The sequence below is a fragment of the Gambusia affinis genome, linkage group LG06 (assembly GCF_019740435.1).
Source record: "Gambusia affinis linkage group LG06, SWU_Gaff_1.0, whole genome shotgun sequence".
Classification (NCBI taxonomy): Eukaryota; Metazoa; Chordata; class Actinopteri; order Cyprinodontiformes; family Poeciliidae; genus Gambusia; species Gambusia affinis.
Window position 1 is genome coordinate 18,252,645 of NC_057873.1, and position 15,333 is coordinate 18,267,977.

Consider the following 15,333-nt stretch of genomic DNA (forward strand, 5'->3'; position numbering starts at 1 on the left):
ATTGACCTGTGGTTGTTGTAGTTGTGGAAGACAGTCTAAGAGCCTCACAAAAACAGACATATGCTTGGGCCCCTTGCAAAGATGTGCAACAAGTTTTAAAATGAATTAATTCTATATTCACCTTATTTTGTTCTTGTATAGCGAGTGTGGTTAGAGACTTAATTTGGCCTGTGTCACATCTTATTTGTGCCCCAGGGAAACAAATTCCTAAAGATCTTAGGAATCTCGTCATGGGCTCAACTGACCAATTTAGAAAAGTAAATTATATATTCGTTACATTTATTTTAATCAGATTGTTGGGATACCAACATTAATACAATGCTGTTTTTATATGTTAAACGGCAATGACTTTAAGGATGGAAATCTGATAGTATTTGATAACAAGAGGGCCCTAACTTTGCATCTTCATGTGGTAAAAAAAAATGATGAGATTGGTAAAATATCACAATTCTGTCTTTTTTCTAAATATTGTATGGTTATGCTCCACTTCTATTACAATAATTTATTCAAAAGATTATCAGTGAGTGAACAAGGGCAGATCCTAGTTTCTTAGGATAACTGCTGTGAGTGAAGCTACTTTGTCCTATATCATGCATCTCATACTTGGAATACTATTCCAAGTAACATCAGAAACCTTTCAATTTCTATTTCATTTAGAAAACATCTTAAAAACGAGCTCTTGTCAAGTCTAAAATTTCAACATTATTTATATGTAAATATGTATGAATTTTATGGCCATTTTATGCAATTTCGTATTTAGTAGTGTTGTTTTGTGGTTTCATTGTTGCTTTTATTATATGTTTTAACATCAACCTTCCAATGAGATTAGCGATGTAAATTAGCCACTTGGAGATAGCCTTCTGTATTTATTTGTAAATTGTCATCAACACTTATTATCCAATTTCAAAAATATACATGAACTTGAACTAGACAAGGATCAGTAAGCTACTGTCTGTGCTTAGACACACAGCCCTGAATCCTGGCTTATATTGCACTTCATAATGATGAAAAACAAAATGAAAATTACTGTTGAATCTTTGCCAGTCTCTTAACAATTTGATGGCAAGCTGTTGTGTAATTCGTTCCTGTACATTTCATCACCATCCTAAAATAATGGCCTAAGTAATTTTTTGCCAAAAATTATTCTTGCCTAATCATCTTCTGACAAAAAAAGAGAGCAAAAAGCTATTTTTTTTAGGAAGATGACAATTTTCCAAAAACAGCTCTAAAGTTAGATTTCTGGTTAGATAACCTAAGGTAAATTTGACGACGATCTTGTGTTTTTCAATATTTTCTTACATACTCTTCTTCATCCCAGTCAATATAAGTAACTGGGCCATGTATAATTCAGACCCAAGATTAGTTTGTGTCTGTTGATCCCAGAGGAACTACGAGCTTCATGGGTGATTTGACCTGAGCCTGATGACAAAATACCCTCTTGCTCCAGAAGGGCAAAGCAGGGACACACACATCACATTTGTGAATAGCCACATTTTGTACTCACAAATATACATATTAGGATTAACTTACAAGACGAAAGCAGTCCTACATGACATTGTTTCTTTAGACCATGATTTGAAATACAATTTTATAATAATCATTAGTATGTTGATAAATAATAATGAAAAACAGCTTACCCTCTCGACACTGCAAGAGGATTGCACCAAAGTGCACCAAAGAACCCAAATAATAATAACATAATACAGGTTAGTTTTAATAGGCAAAATTTGTTAAAAAGCTGCATATGCATGTTACAATGCTCAGATTGTGAACTGATCCGTAAGATACAATTTAAGATATTTTCTAAAAGGAAAGAGTAGATTCGACTTATTAAATACGAGCAGATCATCAAGAGCCAGAAGCATCACCATGTACTGCAGCCCTTTAACTGGAAAAGGTCTGGCAGAAAGTTTATACGGCTTAGTTACAGCTCAGTGATTTCAGAGCAGACGCTGACCTCAAAGACAAATTAAAAGGGAGTGGGGTACAAAAAGTAATAATAATAAAGTTGAGAGAATTATTGAAAAGCCTGTGCACTATGAAGAATAATCAAGAGATTAAGCTGGTTTCTGCATGAGATCTTCCAGCGCAATAGAAGTCTGCTTGAATTATTTCCATTTATTGTCAGGATTTAGCATAAAAGAATTCTTCAGGCCATATACCCATAAACCTTTATAGTTCTGTTGTTTTCTGTCACTCTAAGCTCGTGTAGACTTAATTATAGCCAGTAATAATCCTTGCAAATAAAGATGCACATTCAGTCACTGGATTAGTCAGCCACCACTAGGATTCAATGACAGAAACGTTATTGCCGATAGCTTGAGAGATGATCTAATTGTAACTCTTTTTTTTTTTTAAACAGTCTGAGGAACAGATTTTGCTTTTCTAAAATAGGAAGAAAATAGCATGATGGACAATTCTTTATGGAACCGACATTGAGATTGTGGAATCTAAAGTACCTGTGTGTTCGTCTGAGCAATACAATGGACTGGAGTCAAAACACTGATGTTTTTTTACAGGAAGGATCAGAACAGATTCTACCTCTAAGGAGCCTGATATCCTCTGGAGTGCACCTGAAGATCTTCTTTGACTCTGTGGTGGCATCAGCCATTTCCTATGATGTTGTCTGGTGGAGCAGCATCCTATCTACAGCCTAGAGGAAGCTGCTAGATCAGCTCATAGAGAACTCATACAGCGAGACTGCGCAAAGAAGAGCTATCGCAGATCCCCACAATGTTTACATCCCTGACGTTATTGGCAGTTTTTCACTTCGTGTATTATCTTTTTATTGCGCAGATATATATTTTTTTCTTTTTTAAACTATCCCACTTAGTTGCACATTTCTTTTAATCTGCCATCTGTAAGTGCTTTGCCACTAACATTTTCTTGAATAACCTTGTGCACATTGTTGCCATAGATTCACGTTAAATCCACACCAGATTACAAGATTTAAAGGCCATAAAGCATTCCTTGAAAACTTGTCTTTTATTGGCAGGACAACTAAAACAGATGAGTATAAATTTCCACAGAAGCAAATATTCAGCAAGATCCTCCTTTCACTTATTTAGAAAGCCTCAGAGTTCATTTATTCGAGCTGATTCATTTCCAAAATTGTTAAATTAAAAACTGCGTATGAGCACATAAATTTACTTTAAGATGTTATTCCTTCTGTAATATAACACACCAGTTTCCTTGGTCATGATAGCTGGTTTGCACTTTGACTCCGGTCACCTCAATGCAGAGCTGCTCCAGCTCCCCCTGCTGGAAGACATGGTAATAGCGATGAAAAACCGGGACTGAACTCCCACCAGGAACCTGAGAAGTATCAACACTTGGACTGAGTTTAGAGTCTGGATTGTTTGCAGTGTGCAAACCAGAACTGAACTCTTCTTCCCCTTGTGTTTTCCTCCCTTTAAGGTGCCAGGGAACCAAAAGGTCCTGGGAATTAAAGGCTGTGCGGTTAGTGTGAACGCTAAGCTTGCCTTCCGTCATTTTGCTGTCATCTTTTAAGCCTCCAGTATAGTTATTGTCCAAATGGCTGGTGGTGAGGATACTTGGCTCTTCATGCGGTTCCTGGGCCTCCTCTGGTTTGGCTTTAGTTTTCTCTCCATTCTGCGGTTTGTTGTGGTCTTTAAGGTATTTAGATTTCTGCTTGTTGTACTCCTGTTCATAAGCCCAAACATAGATGAGCGCCTGACCTCCAGGTTTTAGAAGTCTGACCAGCTCCCTCACAGCTGCCAGCCGACGCTCCTGGAACACACACAGACGTTTAAGGAGTTAACATTTCAATAAGTGGGGGGATAAAAGGTAAGTTGGTGAAGGATTGAAGTTGCGATTCAAAATTATTAAAGGTACCAGTTGCAATATTTGTCTATTGTCTCCTTCCTTCTGTTTCTCATCTGTGCTTCTATCACTTGGTGACTTTTAACATTTTGGGCAACATCATTGTCTTGTGACAGCATACTGGCCAAATATTACATTAGCAGAAATTCTCATGCAGAATGTCAACTGTATTTCAGTGGGATTACTTTTTGGCTAGTAAAGTTCTGCCCAATGCATTTTATTTGTTTGTGTTGATCATTTTCATACATTAAGTGTTTGATTGTGCTGCCCGTACCTGTGTGGAAAAATGGTGTATAACAGCTATAGAGATGCAGGCGTCACACGAGTCTGTTCGCAGGGGGACGCTAAGAGCATCAGATACAAACGCGTTGAATCCTCTCTCTGCACAGATTTGGACCAGAGCGCTGCTGCGGTCACATCCCACCTGAGATCAGACGAACACAAGGAGAGCTAATGAGCTCAGAGCGCAAGATTTAAGCATGCCATGTATGTAATAAAAACATCAAAATGATGGAAGACCTGAGGAAGTAACGATTAAGATGAGAGAAAACAAAGAGAGCTGGAATGAAATTGAAAAGGAGAAAGAAGTCTGGCTAGACAGTTCTGATAATATTTTAAAACAAAAGTCAATTCAATCAGGCTTCATGTGGTCTTTTCCCAAAAAATAAAAATAAAAACAAGGTGGGAAAATATTTACTACACATATGCACAAGAACAGCCATTTTCCTTTCAATTAAATCTGAAAATGTTTATGGTTTCAAACTGCAGATGAGAAAACAGGAGGGCAGCAGGCCAGAGAGCCAGAGAGGAAAGGATTACTGAGCTGAAAAGAAGAACGCTGGATGAGGAGGAAGAAGACTGAATCAAACTCAGAAAATTGGTGTGTGACCTGCATAATCACAATGTTCTCACTGATGATTTATTACAGCTACGGTCTGAGTCAAGATAAGCCGCTTACATGCTTCTCCTAAATCCCCAAACATGAATATCCTCGTGTGCATACGTAAACAGAAAATTTGGATATTACCATGGAAACCAAGCGAATGCGAAGGATGGCATCCTGCAGAGACCGGAGGAAGAACATTGATCTCATCCTTTGCTTTGTTGCACAAAGATCTGTGCATTTCATGCAATGAAGAGCCAAGATGTTCTGTGTTACTGAAGGATTTCCTCTACAGCTTGAACTTGAGACATCTTTTCTTGTTATTTTTTTTAGATCAACATTCAAACACAGCAGTCAAATGTAGATCTCTGCAGACTTCTTAGAAGCACTTTCTAGGCCTCTTCTGCCGTGGAGCTAAAGAGTAACTGTGGGCTTCTGAGCTTTTGATAGGTGAGCAGAAATACAGGGACACGCCAAACATACAAGCCAACCGAAAATCATCAAAATAACAAAATATTGAAAATAAAAATATGTAAAGCATGTGCCAATGCAAAAGCAAACTTTTTACTCAGGGAATATCCTGTACGGCCCTTTCTCCAGTCTCCACGTGGTGCCCGACCAAAATAGGCAATTTTGTTTTAAATTGTTTAAAACTAATTTAAATGTTTCAAGTTTCTCAGGAAAACAAGCACCTTTAACATCCTGGGGCAGTTTGGCTTTGTTTTTGACTTCAATGATACTTTTGGCCAAGTTAACAAAAAATGGGTTGAAATAAGAAATTATGACTTTGCTGCTACTTATTGGATATCTTCAAATCTCTGGATTAGTGAACACCTCCCCATTTTTTAAAATGGCAACACAAATCTAAACCAATACAAAAACCTGTCCATTCAGGGGTCACAGACTCTTTCTTGAAGTATGTGCATACCCACCGTGATCAGCTGCGGGTTGACCCCCAGGTACTTCCCGTTTCCACAGCCCACATCGGCCAGCACGCTTCCAGGCCGGAGCGAGGACAGGAAGTGGCAAACGCGGGGCCATGGAGTGTGGCGAGTGCTGCTGAAGTGAGAGGCGATGGCGTCATACACCCGGTGCACGTACTCGTCCTCCAAACGGGTTGCGTCAGCGTGGCAACTAGGAAGAGAGGGCTGAGATGCTGGGCATGGGGAGGATCCTCCCTGACTGTCACAGGCAGAGGGGAAGGCTGGAGTGGGGGGAACATGGAAGAGTCCTTTAAATCCATATGATATTCAGCTACAGCTTCAAACAGCAATGCTGCATGAAGCTTAGATTTATGAAAAAAAAGCTGTTGTACATCTTTAAAATTTTGCTAATGAGTGACAACAAAGTCAGCTACTTTGTTCAAATTTAATTTGTCACAATCCATGTGTGGAAGAACTTTAAAATTTGCTATTCACAGATAATCTCAACTGGGAATCGATATCCGTGAGTGTTTATTCTTAAATGACTTTGACCAGTGCAATCCAGTGCAATATCAATACTGAATGCAAAGACATGCCACACTTTTTAGATTTTGATCTGCAAAAATGTTTCAAACCCTTTTCCTTCCTCTCAGGTACACATTGCTTTAGGTTAATATGTCAGATAACATTTAATAACAAATATAGAGGTCTGCAGTTGTGACTTGAAAATACATCAAAGTGTAAGTTAATGAATAAACACTTAAAGTATGTCACTGAATTTGTAATCAATCAACATAACAAAAGGGTTTAACCTTTTACATTAAAATACTTAGTAAAGTTAGTAAATTAAATTTACTAACTTTGCTAAATTCTTAAAAAATTTCTAGCTAGACATCATCTGTCTCAACACTGCCATATCAGCAGTGTGCCAGCCTCACCACAGCAGCAGGGTTCGTGTCGGATTTTGCGGAAAGTGAAGGAAGTGCGGGTGCCCCTCTTGCTCAAAGTGAGACCGCCGTGGGAACCGAGGTCGGGCTCAGAATGATCAGCCGACTGCGTCTCACAAGCTGGCACCAGGTCAAACTTCCGTGGGGTAATCCTAACAGATAGAGAATCATCCACAAACTAAAAAACCAGAAGGCACTGAAGTGATCAAGTGCAAGAAATTCAATTGTGGGAAGAAAAAGCCGGCGCACTGAGAAACCAATGAGAAAAGTAAAAACAACGTCCAGCTCACCCGTGTGTCCAGAGGTATCTGCTCTCCCCCTTCATCACCAGCAGGCTGCGTTCAGGCAACACAGCAGGAACAACTCGGCCGTCTGGGTGACGAAACTCCATCACTGTCTGCATGAAGAGGCACCCAAGCATGAACAAGAAGCGAAAACGTTTTAACGGCTTAAAAAAAGCTATTAATCTAAAAAAAAAAATAATAATAAAATGTCACAAAAAAGCCGGGTAGACAAAGGATGCAACTCCTGTCTTCATCATGCAGATTCAAAGCATCAGGCTGACATAAAGTCCAAAAAAGTTAACTATTTTAAATATGTAGGATTTAAACCATTTGATCTAAGTCCTGCTGCAGAAACGTGGCATTCATTCATTCATTCATTCATTCATATCAATCAACCAGACTTTATTTTTTTAAAATACTTTTGATAACTTTACTAGACCACTGGACCACTCCCTGACATGACATTATGTGCTTGTTATATACCGAACGTCCAGGTGTAACACTAAAAGCTCATATTAATTCACCAATTGTGCAAGTTCCTAAAGTTCCATTTATGATTTTCTTGTAGCTTCCTTTGCATTTTCTTAGAGGCTGTAAAACTGGTAGAAGAACTAAACCTTAATTTTCCAAGGTACATTTCTATTTATTTTGTAATGTTAAAATAAAAAGCAGCATGTTTTTTTTTTTTTTTTTACGTCTCTTATTAGGAAAATGTAACCCAGGCACGTTGCAAACTGAATGCTTGAATAAAAATCCAACGTCAGATTATCTTTACCAACAGGTCCCGCATAAATCTGCTGAATTTGTCAGACCGCCATCAACAAATGTAGTTTATGTCTGCCCTCTGTTTTAACCAGCGGAGTCACCTTCATCCCGGCGCCTGTGTTTGATCCTAATGTTTCCGTACAGCACGCAACCGCTCGCGCTCTGCAGGGAAATTACATTCACACAACTTCAAAATGAATCTCTCCAACTTCTGACAGGAGGAAAATTGGATTCTGTGAAGCGATGGCGTGCGTGCATGTGTGAGTGTGAGTGGGGATGGGCAAAAGGGAGAAAGAAGGACATGGGTTTGTGTTTTCCTGTGAAAGAGCACGAGAGGCTCCGGCAAATGATCAGATCTTCCCCTCGGACAACAGCTGAACTCATTCCTTCTTCCCCCAGAGAGGCAAGAAAGGTCTGCACTGTTCTCATCTGACAGAAAATTAGCCAATCAGTGAAAGCGGTGGAATGTGACTGAGTCGATGACGATGCTGGGAGAAAACGCTTTTCGATAGGACTAGTCATCCTTCTCCCTCAGTCTCAGATACGCAAACACAAAAGTTACTATGTGACATTTGAACATATTTTATTGGGATTCTGTTTGACTGATTTCCACAAAGAAGTGCATAATTGTGAAGCGGAAGGAAGCTGATATATTATGTGTAGAATTCTTTGAATGTGAAAAAAAAAATAACTGAAAACATGTGGCAGATGGTGCTCTGGTCACATGAGACACTTAACTATTTTGATTGCTACAAAACTCTAGCTGTACCTAAAAACAACACACACACCATTTCCACAGTAAAGCACAGTGGTGGCAGGATATTACTTAGGAGATGCTTTTCTCCAGCAGGGAAAGGGTATCTGGCCAATGCCAATCTGAAAATGGATGGAGATAAACATATGGCAATAACCTGAAAGAGATGTTGATACCATAAGTTTTGATATCAAAAAATGTCAGACTTTTTCCAGTCATTTATCATCATTTAAAATATTAAGCAGTAAGATGTTTCCAAAGTGCGCAGCTTCGAACATGCATGTTTCATGTTTCAAAGTGGTCTAGTCAAACTCGAGACTGAAATCTGACTGAAAACTTCAGGTAAGAGTGAAGAATGTTCACAATTACTCACCCCTTTATGGTGATTTATCACATAAAATGCTTAGATACAATCCTAAAATATCTATATTTGTGACTTTAACAGGACAGCAATGTAGTATTCAATTCAATGAATGGCTCATAGTGTATAAATACTTAGTATTTATACTTAATAAATAAATAAATAAATATTACTTTCATTCTCTATTCAGACGGATTCTCCTTCTATAATATGTCAATAATATGCAGTGGCCCAAATCCACAGCCCTGCAGCCACATAAAGTCTGCCTATCTGGTTATGACATTGTAACAGATGAGACCAACTGCTAATAGATTAGCCACTATCACTCAAACAAGTGGGATCAGTTGAAAGTCAATGTGCCACAATCAGCCCACAGAGACAAACCCATAAAACAAATCAATACATCCTCTAAAATATGAACCATTCTTGCAACCATTACAGAAAGCAAGTCATGAACAGTTGGCAGATTGCCACGAAAACTATGATGATGTGTCAGAGGGAGTAAGAAGAATGAGACAGAGCAAGAAGGTAACAAAATGTTCTCAGCAGAATCAGAAGGAGAAGATCCAAGAATCAACAGCAACAGCAGCAGACTGGGGAAAAGGAATCACAAGTTGATGAACAGCTGTTTCATTCATGTCGTTATCCCTGGAAACTAATGACATCAAATTTATTCCTACATCTTTAAGTTTAAAGCTCTTCAAATAGATCACTGCACAAGTTGAAAAAAAAAAAAACAGACAGAAAAGTTGGATCACAGGTCACAAAGGAGATTATTAAAACACAAGTGATTTACCTTTGCCCCGAGACTCAGTGACAGGATGGTGTCCTCAAAGGCAGAGTGGGTGTCAATGTGAGGGGGGATACCTGAAAATGACACAAATATGACAGACTTGAAAAGTGAAATGAATCCAGAACATTTGAATTAAATCTGGTGTGAGAAAAGGCAAGTATTGTAGACATTTCACAACAAATCAGACATTTCAGGCTAACAAGAGACTATTTTTAAACCTGTAGGACATGAATTGAAAGAGTTGGGGACACAAGAAGAATTTACACTGGCTGTTAAAGAGAATCTGCTGCCACCTGGTGGTAAATAAAAAAATAGATACATTTTGTGCTAATTTGATGAAATTGATTACATAAATACAGTGATGTGGGGAAAAAAACTAGGACATCCTACAGTAGCTTGCATGTTTCTCTAAAATATTGGCATAAAATAATATTTTATATAAATTGCACTAATACTAAAAAAATCAAACATAATCAACACCACTTCCTTCTATAAAACTGTGAAAGTTTCAAGAGGAGAGCTGTTGCCTTGCAGCAAGAAGGTCCTGGGTTCGATTCCCGGCCCGGGGTCTTTCTGCATGGAGTTTGCATGTTCTCCCTGTGCATGCGTGGGTTCTCTCCGGGTTCTCCGGCTTCCTCCCACAGTCCAAAAACATGACTGTCAGGTTAATTGGTTTCTCTAAATTCTCCCTAGGTGTGAGTGTGTGTGTGCGTGGTTGTTTGTCTTGTATGTCTTTGTGTTGCCCTGCGACAGACTGGCGACCTGTCCAGGGTGAACCCCGCCTCTCGCCCGGGACGCAGCTGGAGATAGGAACCAGCAACCCTCCCAACCCCATTTAGGGAAGAAGGGTGTAAAGAAAATGGATGGATGGATGGAAGTTTCAAGAGGGAACCAGAGCTTCATACAAAAGCAAGGGATTGTATCAGAAGTGTAATACTTGACAAGTGTGTGTATTCACAATCAAATGCTTAAAAATAACAATGTTGTTTATTACGTCTTTTATTTTTAGTTGTAAAGACTTTTGCAGTGAGAAGAACTTACACTCTGTTTTTTTGCTTTTATTTTTGTTGTGTGTTTCTTATTCAGAGTATGTCTGACACACATTCTCTGAATAAGAACAACTTTCTTAAAAAAAATTAGGGAAAGATAGTAGTTATGAAACATAGTATAAATAATGCTTAGATAAATACCTAACTAAGTCTCATGTGTTGCTAATGCAACCCATAGTTGCAATTGATAAACTGAGCAACTGTTTGTTTACTGTGTAAAAAATATGACACCAAACATTAACTGGAAACGAAACACTCACCCTGTCCAGTCGCATACTGGTTAACAGTCAGCTGGTCAGGCAGGACGTTAATGTGTCCATCCTGCAGACATCGACGCAAAACAGGCAGACACTCCTCAGGAAGACCTGGACAAATTAATTATTTACACTAAGATTTATCTGAGTCATAATAATGAGAATTATATCAAAGAAAAGACCTTTCGTCAGAAAAATATAGAAAACGGGATGCAACAAAAGTAAAGTAACTAGCAGCCATACAAAACATGACAATCAAGTTATATTAAACTGCTAGATTGTCCACCAAGGCTAATCAGTCGGGAAAATTGATCAACACTTCTTCTTTATGCTTTATAGAAAGTATTATATGGATTAAAATGATTACCTGCAGGTAATGGTTTGTCCTTGTCCACATTGTTGTTGTCGTAGCGAAATTCAAAGCCATAATGCTTCACTCTCCTGTGTTTCAAAGCTTTCTGAGCTAAACAAACAAAGAACAAAAATCTTAGATTGACATTGATCAAATAAACATGTGACCCTACGCCAGAATCTGAACAAACTTTACAAAAGTTATGCATAGCTATTTACCACTAAACACTCAACAAGGTAAAGGAGCTATATTTTTCCTACTTGCAACGCTGATCTTGTACTAAGCTTTAAAAGAGTTAAGGTTTGTGAAAGAGCAACGCGCTTCATTACCTTGGTTAGAAGTTGACCAGTCCACAGCAGCGAGGAGCAGAGCCTCCTCCTCTGGAGACACAAAATCCTCCACCAGGGCTAATCCTTCAGGAAAATGGACCAACACTTCTTCTTTATGCTTTACTGCAAACAAATATTAGTAACACATGCAGTGAAGTTATAGACACAGGCTGCAAAATCAGGTTGCCTAAAGGAGATGATTTCCAGAGACTCCTTATCTAGTCCGAGTCATCACTTATTTCTTTGCATTTTGCTCCTGAGTCAAACTTTCTTACTACAAAGCAGTTTCTTCAAGCTAATGAGAGCACATTAAAGGTTTCCTTTGGACTTTGCCAAGTTCTATGCCAAGTATCGACATAAAAAATGAGGAAATCTGACAATCAAGGGTGAAAAGAAAAACAGACAGTGGAAAAAAAAAATAGATTTTTCTGCTGCCAATGAAAAGCAACTGAAAGTCATGTTTTCAAGAAACAGGTGTAGCCCAGTACACACCTGACAAAGGGTTGTCATCCTTCAGATGATCATCTGGTTAATACCAGCATTTTTAGCAAATAATGCAAATAATGTATTCCTAAAAATAGTTATTAGGTTTTGGGAGCACTGAAAAACATTAAATGTAGGATTGCCTTCTCAAAAGTGAAACAGAAGGATTACTCAAGGCTTTTTCACAATACTGTATGTCTGAGCTACATGCAGCTACATATGTGATACTATCCAAAAATACGTACCTGAGTCAACATAACTGAGATAGAGAGCAACGCTGTTCTCCCCAGACTGGAGCTTCTGCCCATTAAGTTGGGTGTGAGCTTTCCGAGCATCATCTTCTGATCTGGAAGAGACAAAAACAAGAAAACAAGAGAAACCAAGAAAACATTTGGGTCAAAGAGCCAATTTATTTAAATCAGATAGGATTTGGTAGACCTGATCAACAACAAAGATATCAAACATGAAAAAAACTGACTATATATAAAATTGTCAAGAAACTGGTCAGAGTTTCAGATATCAAAATATGTTATAACATATTTGTAAAACAAGTTGACGCTTGGAAATAAAATGAGAAGCTTTAATTTTGGCTTTTGTTGGATAGATCTCAGTATTTAGTATTTGGTTGCTGTTTTTGTTTTCTCTCCAGTTTTGTGTTTTTAACTGTTCATGTTCAGTGTTTTAACTTAGTCAGGAAACTTTAATGAAAAGCTTGAGCTCGTTTCCAAGCTTTGATGAAGCTGTTACTTTTTTCAGCTTTAAATAACTTCTTCACTGGAACAGATTGCTTTAATCATAAACAGCAGATTCTTGCTGCGGTTATACCTGTACGTGACAAAAGCATAGGGCTTCTGAGGAGGCATAAACAGACTTTCCACATCTCCAAACTGCTTCATTGCGGCAGAGAGGTCCTCACGGCTGACACCGTTCCCCAAGCCTCCGTTAGCCACCACCAAATTCTGCAGGCATGACAGAAGAAGAGGATCAGCAAGTTTTCAGCTGTCCAGTGAGCTGAATATTTTAAACATTTGTACACATAATGCACACATTGGCTCAAAGTCGGTTAGGCTTTCATTAGAGAATGGCTTACTTGAAGGTTACCAAAGGTTAGACTAGTTCAACAAGAATCACTCAGAATCAAGAAGTCACTGATTTTACCTGTATTTTACAAGCCCTGTCAGGTCCCTGTCAGAGCTCCCAACGCATAAAAGTTCTGCCTTAGTAAACAATAAAGTTTAATTCTACAAAAAAAAAAATGTCAATGAAGGAAATAGAATTGAACTCTGCTTAAGAGAGAGATGTATTAATCTTAAACCACCATAATGGAAAAGATCAAACCAAGGCCATAATGTAACTTTATCCTACAAATACGCAGGTATTTACTGACTTCTTGATCTTTTATGCAAAAAAGGTTCTTTATCTTTAATAGGATGGGTTTTGGTTGAACAATTAAACAACTGTTCAGAAGCAGTTGTTTAATTGAACAATATTTTTTCTCACATTATTTGGTCGGGTTTGTGTTATGATTCAAACCAGAGCCAAAGGCAAAAATATCTACTAACTTAAAACGGCACTTCCAACTTTTACACATAATGTCTACGGCTCCATATCGGTATGAAATGAATTCTTTTAATAAGCTACTTTTACAAATGCTAATGCATAAAACCTATGTTAATTTAAACTACCCGTCCTTCGTGTGAAAGCAATGATTTCTCTTTGGGTGATTTTTTCTTTCCTTTTTGTTCACCTTGGTAGGCTGCGATGCTGTACTGATGCCTTCATGTTTCAGTAAAATGTGACTGGCCTTCTGCTGTTTTCTCAGCAATTTCTTGACTTCTTTGCCTCTTCTGGCGGATTTCACGTTGTTTACCACTATACAGTCCATAATTCGCCTACCTAATCTGTCCGGGTACAACTAGCACCCTCAAACTATGGTTCCGCCTGTGACGTGTGAGCTGTGCTAGCTGACATTAACCAAATAAAATAAGAAAACCTAATTTCAAAAATTTGAACAATATCTATCCTGGTAAGAAAAACCCTCAATGTTTAAGGACTTGGGTGAAAATTGTACTTTTTATCAAGTTGAGTCAGCGACTGTAATACATCCTTTACAATCATGGAATTTCTCAATGGAAAAACTAAGCATTCTATCGAAATCATACATACAGATAGCCTATTATAGTCAAGTTTGAATGTAGTGATGAAATGTACTTCATACTTAATCTTATGATTAGGGTAATTGCACATACATAAGGCAAAGTCCCTCCAAAAGTCTGACTTCTATTAATAGACCTTAAGATACTGTAAATAATTACAAATTGAAAGACATAATTCATACAGCTGCATCTCCAGAGCTTACTTTTGAATGACCCTGAATGACAAGAATGCCATTATTGAATGATTATAACGTGCTGTACTTTTGCATTTTTGTTGTAGAATATTGTTTGTATTTGTGCTGATAAGAATGAAAGTCTTGTGTTTGTAATAAACAATAAATAAATAAATAAATAAATTAAGGCAAAGAGCAATTTGTTAAAACATATTCTGGTGAAAGGCAGCTCAATAACACCATTTATTAAAATCACCAGAGAATAGCTATTCAACAATAAAAGTCACTACAGGTTTCTCACTGTTTTTATATCACCAAGAATATAACCCCTTCTAAACATGTAGATGTCCTTACATATAGGCTAAATGATCATTCATTATTGTAGTCAAATCACAAAACTTTATATGACCTGATGAGATGAGCTTCTCAGCAAGAGTTGTGACTCTGGTATCCCTTTTGGCATTAAAAAGAATTCCTACATGAGTCTTTCACTTGTGGACATTTGTCCATCTTTGTCTCCAAATACATTAATAGATTGGGGTTAGTTGTGTAACCAAGCCGTCACCTGTCCAGAGTCATCTCATGCGCCGGGCGGTGAGAGCCCTTCGTTGTTGAAACAGCCCGCTCTGTTTAGTCTGCAAAACAACAGCTGGTATGAGGGGAGACCACCCAAATTCCCTCTTGAACACGATAACAATACTCTGCATATCTTTCCTAAGCAGGCTAATAAAATTCTCTTTTGTTTGTCTCCATTTGTTGACATTGTTGATCATTACAGGAGTTAACAGGTGCACAATCAATAAACTCCAGCTAGATGCATTTCACTTTATTTTTTATTTGCAAAGATGAAAAATAAAGTGTAAAAAAAAGAGAGTTTGTATTAGCAAACTATGCTGAATAAATGTGTTTTGTTCATTCCTTTAGTATTGACATCAGAACATGCTGATTAAAATGGTGGCTTTGCAGTGCTCAAGAGCAGCTTCA

The 15,333-nt window shown here is 38.0% G+C and overlaps 1 protein-coding gene across 1 annotated transcript; it reads right to left on the reverse strand.

Moving 5' to 3' along the window:
- Positions 1 to 2,966: 2,966 nt before the first annotated feature.
- On the reverse strand, positions 2,967 to 13,944 carry alkbh8 (alkB homolog 8, tRNA methyltransferase). The gene is made up of 12 exons (XM_044120255.1): positions 13,768 to 13,944; positions 12,846 to 12,979; positions 12,266 to 12,366; positions 11,538 to 11,660; positions 11,224 to 11,319; positions 10,863 to 10,967; positions 9,557 to 9,627; positions 6,887 to 6,993; positions 6,588 to 6,748; positions 5,659 to 5,930; positions 4,118 to 4,267; positions 2,967 to 3,750 (listed from the first exon to the last, which is right to left on the reverse strand). The coding sequence occupies exons 1-12, from the start codon at positions 13,903 to 13,905 to the stop codon at positions 3,160 to 3,162; spliced, it is 2,049 nt and encodes a 682-aa protein (XP_043976190.1). The 5' UTR covers positions 13,906 to 13,944; the 3' UTR covers positions 2,967 to 3,159.
- Positions 13,945 to 15,333: the final 1,389 nt, after the last annotated feature.

What these genes read in the sequence shown, in the direction of transcription:
- alkbh8 (XM_044120255.1), bottom strand. Translation starts at nt 13,905, where the DNA reads ATGGACTGTATAGTGGTAAACAACGTGAAATCCGCCAGAAGAGGCAAA. An exon ending in CAGCATCGCAGCCTACCAAG is followed by an intron (nt 12,980 to 13,767) that starts GTGAACAAAAAG and finishes TCATGCCTGCAG; the next exon opens with AATTTGGTGGTGGCTAACGG. An exon ending in TCTCAGTTATGTTGACTCAG is followed by an intron (nt 11,661 to 12,265) that starts GTACGTATTTTT and finishes ATTTGTTTGCAG; the next exon opens with TAAAGCATAAAGAAGAAGTG.